Raw genomic sequence first — 11,068 nt, 5'->3', positions numbered from 1 at the left:
AATTCTCATCCATGATCGTCATCCGCATCACCTATCTAAAAGAGTATGCTGTATATGTCCGATTCCGATCTCAAAAAGTACTCTCTCAGCAGTCAAATTTTCATGCTTGAGCTCCTAGCTCAAACCAGTAAAGCCCTCTCGAATCCATACCAAAAGAATTCCAGTCGCAATCAAGCCCTGATAAAACTCAGCCGAGCATGTCTCTAAGCAATCTCTGGATCTAAATTTCGCAAAGAATACGAACTTTTTTGTAAGCCGCAGCTACTTTGCCGGATCTCTTTGATTTGGTATTGTGTATATGGAATGACTACCAAATAAGAAAGAAATATCTCTCTTCAGCTATCAGTCAATAATTGAAGGGGAAAATTATTATCCGCTCCTTTATTCATACACAGTTGTAGATATTCTAGCTTGTTCTAGAGGCTAAATTGTCTGTTTTTTCAATGTCCCAATTGCGGGAGTGAGTGTTACTTCCATGTCCCGACCAGTTTTCTGTGGAATCCTACACGGTAAGAAAAAAGTACCCAACCGAAAGTTCACTTTTACCTACTTTTGACTAGTTTGTCTCCTTTTCTCCTTCTAATGTTGTCAAAAACGGAGGAGCAAAACCACCCAACAGGGGTAGTAAAGTGTGGGAAGCCAACGTTGAGTATAATCATATTTACCTACTTTTGGGTACAACTAACTTACTTTTGGTTAAAAAGCCAGTAGAAAATTTCATACGAATTGCACACAAGTAAATGAAATTTACTTTGACCCGCTTTACCTACTTTTGTGTTCCTGCACTATAGTGCCGAGATGAGTGAAAAGAACTTAATTTTGGGTACTTTTTTCTAACCGTGTACAGATTGCTGGATCAACAGACAAAAAAATCAACATAAACAAAAAAAAAGGGCATCAAATGAATGTAAACATTCTTGGCTCTAGGCAGTGCTGCCAGAAAAGATAGAAAAATTGAAATGTGTTTCAGTATGTCGAAGAGTGTCATCTTCTTCTTCTTCTTCTTCGCATTTCAAGCTTATTGCATATCGCATATTAGCTTATAGCGTGCTCTCAACTTAGTGTTCTAGATGCACTTCCACAGTTATTAATTGAGAGCTTTCGATGCCTGTACCATTTTTGCATTGGTATAATTGTGTGGCAAGTACAATCATACTTCTATGCCCAGGGAAGTCGAGAAATTTTCCAACCCGAAAAATTCCTAGACCGGACCGGGAATTGAACCCAGCCACCTCCAGCATGGTCTTGCTTTGTAGCTGCGCCTTTACCGACTGAGCTAAGGGAGGCCCATCAAGAAGAGTGTCATCACATCACATCAATAACACAAGGTGGCAGAGTGACTTACCCCCTGTTTTAACTTAATTTTTTTTATTTTTTTTTCCTATAAATTATGACATTTTTAACGTTATTTTTTGGTAATCCATGATTACCGATAACCGACTTTCAGGTACTTGCATGTTAGCGTGTGGGGCAGCAATAAAGAATTTCCTCGTAGCTCACATCAATGTGATGAAATAGGGGTTAGGATGACTGCAAAAGACTTCTCTTTATAGCATTCAGCACTGCGATGAAAGTGTGGAAAAGTAAGCTGTTTATGTTCTGTCGTACCTCCGTCCGTTTTACCGCTATCCGTATGCCCAAAAGTGTCAGATTATCAAAAAATGTCAAAATCATGTGAGGTACGGTGCATCTATATGTGGAGGATAGTGTCCCCCTGGAATTTTCATTTAAATTTGACAGATGGAAAATTTTCAAACAAACCTGCTATTTAGGATTGAGCGATCTTCAAAGAAAGATCGATCTTGAAGGATCGATCTTATATTAGGCTCTAGAATCGATCCACTGATTAAATCGGTACCGAAGAGTCCATCTTTGGTAGATCGATCTTTTGATTTTTTTAAATATGCTTGTTTACCATAGTACCCCAAGAAATTCTTTCCTTTATAATATTCAATCAATGAATAAAACGCGCGCAAAGCAACGAGCAAACGAAACCAAATAGGAAATGAACGTCACACTTGCTCACTGCCAATGTGTGTGTCAATTCAGTTTGGTTGCCAACAAAGTACTCAGCGAAACAGAATGATTCACTAATGATTCATGTTGAATCATTTTCGAGATAACAGCTCTGATCTCGCCTTCCTTCGGATGGGTTGAAGAATATATTGTTACCGTTTTTGTGTAGTTTTGAATCATTAATGATCAATCCACCAGATTTATTTCTGACGGACAAGAAATCAATTTTAACAAAAAACCTTTTCGAAACTTCGACGATCAACAACAGGGGGATTTTCGAACATAATAGTTTATTTTCGAAGTGCCAAATTTAAGTGAAAATTCACCAAATGGAACAAAGCCTAGAAGAGCTTAGTCGAAAATGCCGGCGAAAGAAGAGCATGTCCGAAAAGCAATTGTGTGCGACCGCAATGAAAATCCGTATTCTCGATCAGCACTGTTCACAGCGTTTTAAATTTAAAATTGTTCGATACTCGTTTCACAAAAACTAGGAAGATGGGAAGCGAAACAAAAACGGATATTCTGATGTACGTTTCCGCCAGAGTCAATGTTATAATAAGAGTCCCGCCAAGAGTGGAGCCAGAAGTACCAATCGAACTGTCAAGCGGGGTACCAAACAAGCAAAGTAAATAAACATCATTGTTCCCACAGCCAGTGAAGTACAAATATTGCATTCATTACTGACAATATTTTAGTAATTTTAGATGAAAAACATTTCTTCGATTTATTTAGTGCATTGTGGTATTTATAAGTTATACCAAGCACTTGTTTGAACATTTTTCAGGTTCTATAATTGTTTTTGTCTCCCAAAAGCTCCGTTATCGACATGAAATTTTTCACTTCTAAATGAAAGTCATCCGATGCTAACCCAAAAAATGTGGTTGCCGTTTACTCTGACGAAACATAAATCACAAACAGTGCTGCTTGTTCGCAACATTTTCTCTTGGCGGGACTCTTAGGCTCTGAACCATTTGGTGGATTATTTTAACTTTTGGTTAAAATTTGACAGATGAAAAGTTATCGATTAACCCTGCTATCCGAGCGTGGTTACTTCTGACAGACAAGAAGTTAAATTTTGACGACCGTGGCTCGAAAACCGTTCCATTGACAGCACGGGGATTTTCGAACATAAGAAATAACTTTCGAAATGTCACTTTTAACCACAAGTTCAATTTAACTCGGCAAATGGTTCACAGCCTTATTATTACATCGACTCTGGTTTCCGCCATCATCTCAAAGTTCCGTGCCATAATGTCAATATCATCGGCGAAGCCAAGGAGATGGATGAACTTCCTGAATATCGTGCCACTCGTGTCTATCCCAGCTCTTCTGATCACACCTTCTAACGAGATGTTTACAAACGCAATTACGCCCCTTTGAAATATTGGCACTGATTGGTGTCAATTATCGCCCCTACTTTTTAATTTTCGCCACCTACCAGATCTGATTTTTTCTCCAATATATCAAGTGCAATGTCTGCATCGAGTCGTCGATCGTGGGATTCCGTAATGTTTAGCAGCTTCTTTGATGCTCATATCCTTGCGTTTTTTCTTATCACATGCATCACATAGCTCAACCGTGGTGTACATTTTGCCATATTGTTTGTGCGTGTGAAGGTAAATGAGAAAAACAGACACCGCCTCCTATTGACTTTGGACCGATTCAGCACGAGTGTAAAACAGTGCTGCGTGCTGTCAACAATGTCAATTGACGTAAGATATTGGTCTAGCACTGAATTTCACTTCCGACACTGATATTCCTAGTAGGCATGATATCAAGCGGTACGGCTTTGATATTATTATCATATGAATATCACTAGGGAAAAGTTGAAAATCTCACTTTTATCTCAATAAATGAACTTTTTTGTATACACGTGCATTGTTTTAATACTACTGATGAGTTTTCTTAACACCGGTACTCAATAGCTGGCGTATATAAGAAACATTTAAGGTAGACTTTGAAAATCAGTTGTCCCTTTACGATGTCAATGTCATTTGCGCACTGACATTGAGGCGAATGATATTGATATTCTAACTAGACCTGTGCGCCGCCACGCCACGCCGCCGCCGCCGACGATTTTCATACGCCGCCGCCGCCGATGAAATTGAACCGGCGCGCCGCCGCAGTAATATTGTTCACGCCGCCGAATAAATTTATGTCACGCCGATGATAAATCCGCAACACCTTTTCGGTAAAATGCATCTTGAACGCGTTGCAATTTGAACGTGTGTGCACGCTCGTTCATGGCTACTCAAAATTGAGTGAAAACTCACTCAATTTCATTACAACCGGATCTACTCTAAATTTAGTAACATAGCCAGAACTAAATTTTGAGTAAAACGGCGAAGTACTTGTTGATGAGTTATTTCTACTCATTTCTATAGAATCTAAAATATAGGGAAATGAGTCAAAAATACACAAATGAGCAAATATTTCGTGTCTTTTCGTTTTTTCTTTAGGATTAATAAACCAAAAACTGAAAAACAGTTAAATCATCAAATAAAACAAAATGCAAAACAATTACCATTTATTATGCGGTACGATTCTGCATCCACGGCGGCTGCAATTTGCATCATTTTCGAATGAATTCTTTCGAAATTTTCAAAATTTCTTCTACGACGGAAAGGAAAACTTTATATTTTTACGTTCTCACAATCAGGGCTGAAAAATTTATTACAGCTACTTTTAGAAATTATGAAACTATGGGATATTGAAATAATATTTTTGATATGCAAGATACAAGAAGAGGAGGTAAAGCTTGTGTAGGACACATAAAACCTGTCAATATCACTTCCAGAGTGTCGCAATTAGCTATTAGTTATAACGAAGGGTATTCACTCATTGAAATATCTCATTACAGCTAAAATAGCTAATTGTGACCCTGTGAATGCAAAATTGACAGGTTTTATGTGTCCTATACAAACTTTACCTCCTCTTCTTGGATCTTACTTAAAAAAATATTTAGCTGTAATGAGATTTTTCAAGCCTGCTCACAATTCCAGTTTGTTTCTTTTTGAGTCAACAAATGTGCTGAAATCTTAAAATTGAGATCCGCAATGTTGCTCATATTCAGAAATCCCAACTACTTATGCTTTGACGTTTCAAAAGAAGTTATGAAAATGAAAATGTCTGACTCATGTTTGAGTAACCTCAAACAAGCCTGTATGAGGCAACTTTTTAGCGTCATTTATAGCGAATTCGTTTATTATCAGTTTGAAACCGAAGTTTTTGGCAGTGCGAACCTGAACCGGAGCTGGGTTTTAAAAACAAACGAGCAAACTGACGTTTGTCAGAAAACAAGCAGACCCAATTTTGATACCCGATCCGGATTGGAACTGAATAATAAACGAATTCGCTATTAGTTTTTTGACGTTTGTACGCACTTGCTCTATCTAGCACACAGGGATGATTCACTATTTGTCCTTCTGCTCGTACTTGTTCGAGATTGCGTTTTGGTGCGCTGATCAAACGTCAAAAATCTCAGTTCACTGGTTTCGTCTCGATGAGCAAGAACGGCCAGATCTACAGGTGAGGCAGAAGGAAACTAGCCGACTCTTTCTTTCTCTCGATCCGACGAGAACACCGGATGAATGAAACAGTCGACTTACGTTTCCTTCTGCCCCACCTATAGATCCTGCGCATCGGTCTCGTTTTTACACATTTGATTTTTGGAGGTTTTGTTTCCATTCACGACGGCTTCCGGCGTCTAATTTGAATTTAAATAAAATTCCCTTGAATTTTCTGTCGATTGATACTTCGAGAGGAAAAAACCTTTGAAGTGAATCGTGGGAAGAGTGACGTGAAAATACATATATTGAAGGAGAAAGTGATCTGCTTGTTATGCATGTTAGAGGCTAAGAAGAGACCGGGTGATACCGAGGTCGGGAATTGTAAGTCGAAATAAAAAAAAAACAGACACATCTTAACCGATATCGAAGAATCTGGAGATTGACTTGATATGGATGAGCAAAACCCGTTATCTAGTATGGAGGATTAGCTAAATGCTAAACTTCCGAGTTTGTGTGAAACGAATGTAAATGTTCCGTCAAGGACCTAAATAAGCCCCAACACTTAAAACAATCAGCGTAACACGTTAGCATTACTTACGTAAGATGATGAAAAGTCTTGAACTAAATAAAGCTGCCGTGAATGCTTTATTGAACCGTCTCACGATATCATATTCACAGCACATGAGTGGGCGCTAGTTAAATACTTCCGAAACTTTCTTGAGCCGTTTGAGGTGAGTTTTTTTTTTTAAGTCATGGTTCTGAAACTATAATTGTAAACTATTGTTGCTATATCTCTAGCAACTAAGCCTAGTAATAAGTTCCATCTGACCGATTGGTGACCATATAGGGTTTGAAAATTAATATCCAACCAGTGCATTGAAGATCAGATGTTTGTTTACTGATACACTAGACATTCGATAGCTGAGAAAATAATGTTTGATTTTCACCTAACGAACGGAATTCACTAATTTAAATGCATTTAAAAAGCATCAGTGTTCATCCAATTCATCTTGACATTTTGAAATTGCATCATTTTGGAAGAAAATGTACTTCAACTGACAAATTGTCTCAGTTAGCGGACAAGTTAAAAACGTGCCAGTTAAAAGTCGATCACGTAGCGAACGTCTAGTGTGAAAAGTTTCATTTTAGTTCCAATGTGATTTTACTCTAGTCTGTTTCTAAGACATGGTGGTGAAAAGATTGTAGTAAAATTCCGTTTAGGTTTACAGATTATAGTAACCCTGTTGTCTGCTGAAAAGAATGCAACAGTTAACATTGCCATGCTCTTGCGATCTGAGATTGAAGCCCTTATCAGTGAAAAAAAAGAGGATTTGCTTGCCATGAATCTGGGGATGAAGGAGCATCTGAATCGAAAGTTTCCTGTTAAGGACCTAATTTTGATTTCGACTTTACTTGACCCTCGATTTATGAACCTGAAATGCATTAAAAGTGCTTTGGATGAACGCTCGATTGCCAATTTCTTGTACGTACTATATGATATGAATTTATTGTACGGACATCATTAAAAAACGAATATTCAAATGGGTTTCTAATCGGTAACTACATCAGATGAATGCGATGAACTTCCTTCTAACTCATCTTTCTCGTTGCTCAGTCTTGCTATGAAGCATTCAAACGTTGAAGATAGTGTGACCTCTGTCATCGAGAAAGAGTGCACCGCATATTTGACTACGTCATACCCGAACAACGTTGTAGATGGAGATATTATCTGCTTTTGGGAAATTAGAAAGCTTCGCAGCCTTGGTTCGCAAAGTCTCGCGAAAGGTATTGTGTGTGCACACCAAGTGAACGAGTTTTTAACATAGCTGGGCCGACCGTATCTGCACGTCGGTCAGGCATCCACCATAAGAATGTGGATAAAACAATCTTAATTCATGACAATTACAGCATTTGCAAAAATAGAATTGTGCAATAATCACTGGCGTACTGACGAGGATCGGATTTACATAAAGGTGAATAAGGGACTATTATTAACAACACGCTGAAAATTGAAACCTTTTTTATAATCTCTAACAGGTCCAAGTTGTGCGGGATTCTACGTATATCCGCAAGACTTCATCTTCAAATACATAAACAAAAGTTATATGACTACAATGCGCGTACATTCAAATATGCATCAGAGTAATAAAAGCACATTATTTATCAACATATAAATAACGTATAATGCTCAATAAATGATAAAAGATTGCTTTTCAATACTATCCACCTCTACATAACGTACTTTTCTTATTCTTAATAAAAAGTTAACGTAGCTCACCCATAGAATGAATTAATTTTCCGAGGAAAACTTCTCGAATATGAGGAAAACTGAATGTGGTTGTAGTTGTTCCACTAGTGCACTTCTAAACGTGTGTAAAATTTTCTTAAATTTTCTACATATTCAAGAAGTTTTTCCCGGGAAAGTGTCGCAAAATTTATTCACACTATGAGTGACCTACGTTTTAGCAATTTTTAGTAATCTGAACTCAAATGTGGGTAGCATTTTTTGTACATGTGGGATTAGTTTGAAAAATATTTTTTTCTAAATCATTAAAAATAAACTCACGCCGACCCACGCCGCCACGCCGCCGCCGCCGAAAACAAACGGCGTGACGCCGCCACGCCGCCGCCGCCGGCAGGAAATAACATATCACGCCGCCGCCGAAAATATTTTGATCGGCGCACAGGTCTAATTCTAACTGTCTGAACTGATACTGACATCAGGCAGCTAGTGAAAGTCAGCATTTTGTATCGATATTTTGCAACACTGGTGTAAAATGCGTGAGAATATTTTCGATTTACTACCACTAAGGCTGTGAACCATTTGTCGAGTTAAATTTATCTCGTGGTTAAAAGTGACATTTCGAAAGTTATTTTCTATGTTCGAAAATCCCCGTGCTGTCGATCGACCGGTTTTCGAGCCACGGTTGTCAAAATTTAACTTCTTGTCTGTCAAAAATAACCATGCTCGGATAGCAGGGTTTATCGATAACCAAAAATTTAAAAAATCGCCAAATGGTTCGGAGCCTAAATGAAACATTTGACTAAAAACAGAAATGGAAAACGCTAAGTAGGGTAATAATTTTCTTGTAACTTTCACGATATTCTAAAATTTTATTAATTTTATGTTATAAAATATGCAAAATGTAGCCTGGTGGTCCAAAATACATCCATTACCCTATATATGATCGACCGTCAAATCAATTTGCCTGAGCTTGTCTTCTCTCTCTCTATCTCTCGCTATAATACGAGGTGCAATTGTTTGATCAAATGAGTAATAGAATAATTTCAAGAGCCATTGTGAGGAATGAGTGGAATTGACTCAGCTGACTGGTAGTCGGGATGCAAGATACCTGTATGGAGAGTTGAGAGGATTGCATTCAGGAAAACAGGTTCCAGTGCTTACGGCAGAGTTTGTGCAGATGATATGGGTTGGGAGATTCAAATAATGCTAACTACCGATTAAAGGGTTCTGATAGCAGTAATAAACAAACAGGATGTAAATCAACTTCAACCAAGTTTTAGCGCCTTCACACTCGTTAAAAATCACCGAGATCGGTAATGTTTTCACTGTACTCTTAATTGCTGAGCACACGGTAATCGTTTCGGTTATTGGAAAATTACTTTAAAAAATCTGTAATCAAATCTACTTTTGACCTTTGGTTAACTATCAGGATAACTGGGGGTAGGACGGACATCGTTATTGATTGTTATTGTTTTATCGTCAATATATTCAGCATTTTGCTGGTAATATCAGTATTTTGTGAGTTAAACTCATGCTTATAGAAACTGCTTATACATACAGGCGCTATATAAATGATGCGTTGAAAAAAACTCGAGTTCATTTTGGAACTTCGAAAATGTAGAGCCCAGGGTGCAGCTATAAACCAAGACCATGTGGATGAGGCTGGGTTAGATTCCCGGTATGTAAAGTCCCAGTAGGGATGTAGTAATGCCAAAAAATCTCCTTTTTTATGGTGAATTCCATATGAAAACAATTTTCGGGTGCTTGAAATTGGGTAGGGAGCACATGTTTGGAAAAATAGTTAAACTACCGTTTCCTCAAATTCGGAGAGTTTCTGTAGAAAAAAAAGAATGGTTACTTGTAATTGCCTTGAAGCAATTTAATGAATAATCAATTTTTCAAACGCATCCAATCATTTCGGCGTCAAACTTATCCCAGCATTCCACCTGGTTTCTTCACTTCCATTTGAATTTTGATGCAGCTTTCTCCCTGAAAAAAAAACAGAGCAACTGATTAAAATCGTCAAACAATTTTCAATAACAGTATTTTCCATACCGAATCGTGAGTAATTTGGCAATCCACCAGGATCTGTCCCTCGGCCATCATTAGGTGTTGTTTGTACTTTTCCAAGCTGTACTCCTGACTTTCGTCCGTTTTTATCTCCTGAGCCGTCACGGGACATTCATCCGGGACACCGAACATGGTCATGATTTCCGCTGCATCCTTGTTGCCCTTCGAATCCTCCATCATGGTGCAGAGATTCATTTTTTCCTTCACCACCGGTATCCCATTTTTCGAAACCTTTACTGTCATCTGTTTGTGTGCCAAATGAGCAAAATCCGTTACAATGTCATAACCGCATTTCAAACACTAGATTCTCACCTCCGCATCTTTGAAGCCAGTCGTTGTCACAGTGGATTTGGAATTGACTTTACAATCTTCCGTCAGGGTGACCACAGATTGGGGATCGATTGAAATGACACTTCCTTTGCAGTTTTCGATTTTATGAATAATCAATTCGTAGCCGCCATTCTGAAACCGAGAAAAATCTCAATATTCAATCACATATTTCCAAAGATTTGCGGAAATCCTACACAAGCACTGGCCAGCAAAACACTTGCGATTAGAGCAACTCCAGTGAGGACGATATTTGCACCGCTCATTTTCGACTTCAGATTGGCACTGATCCACTTGAATGAATGTAATAATTGCCACCCGCACATCCATGGTCTCTTTTATAGTGACAAACAAACAAGCTCACCAAATGTCCCAATATCATTAATTGTGCATCACCCAACAAGGGTGAACCATTTCCTGCTTCCGTATCATCACTCTATCCATTGCCGTTATTCAAGCAAAGCATGCATCCTAATGTGAAAATAGCAGCTATTTCACTTGAGGAACATCCATATCCATGGCATGTTTTCGTTGCATTGCACTTTGATAACATCATATACAAAAGCTGGAGTGGAAACAATATTCATCCCACAAGCTTCTATCCCCATAGCCATCAGACGTGATCACACTTTCACGTGTCACTTTTTGCGGTTCGGAAAGCTTTTATTGCGCTGCGCGTTCAAATTGAGTCGTTTCGTTTGTGGCCACTGGCAAGCCGCAACAGCAACATGTGATCGTACCGCTGCAAACAGTGCACCGTTTGGGTATCGTTACAGCGGTTGCTGTGAAATGCGAGCCACTGCGCCGCTGTCAAGGGTGCATCTTATTGGAAACGTTCATTCGTGGTGGTGTTACACCGTGGGCCTAGGTCAGTTTTTGTTTACTTAAAAACGTCGTCTCG

General features: G+C 38.6%; 1 protein-coding gene across 1 annotated transcript; it reads right to left on the bottom strand.

The window, feature by feature from the left end:
• Positions 1-9,692: 9,692 nt before the first annotated feature.
• LOC135697931 (uncharacterized) lies at positions 9,693-10,444 on the bottom strand. The gene is made up of 4 exons (XM_065217792.1): positions 10,365-10,444; positions 10,153-10,302; positions 9,826-10,083; positions 9,693-9,759 (listed from the first exon to the last, which is right to left on the bottom strand). Exons 1-4 carry the CDS (start codon positions 10,431-10,433, stop codon positions 9,700-9,702), a joined length of 537 nt encoding a protein of 178 aa, XP_065073864.1. The 5' UTR covers positions 10,434-10,444; the 3' UTR covers positions 9,693-9,699.
• Positions 10,445-11,068: the final 624 nt, after the last annotated feature.

Source organism: Ochlerotatus camptorhynchus, unplaced genomic scaffold, assembly GCF_037179485.1.
Source record: "Ochlerotatus camptorhynchus isolate MF236.1 unplaced genomic scaffold, CSIRO-AGI_Acam_v1.1 ptg000080l, whole genome shotgun sequence".
Lineage (NCBI taxonomy): Eukaryota > Metazoa > Arthropoda > Insecta > Diptera > Culicidae > Ochlerotatus > Ochlerotatus camptorhynchus.
This window is presented reverse-complemented; position numbering and strand designations above follow the sequence as displayed.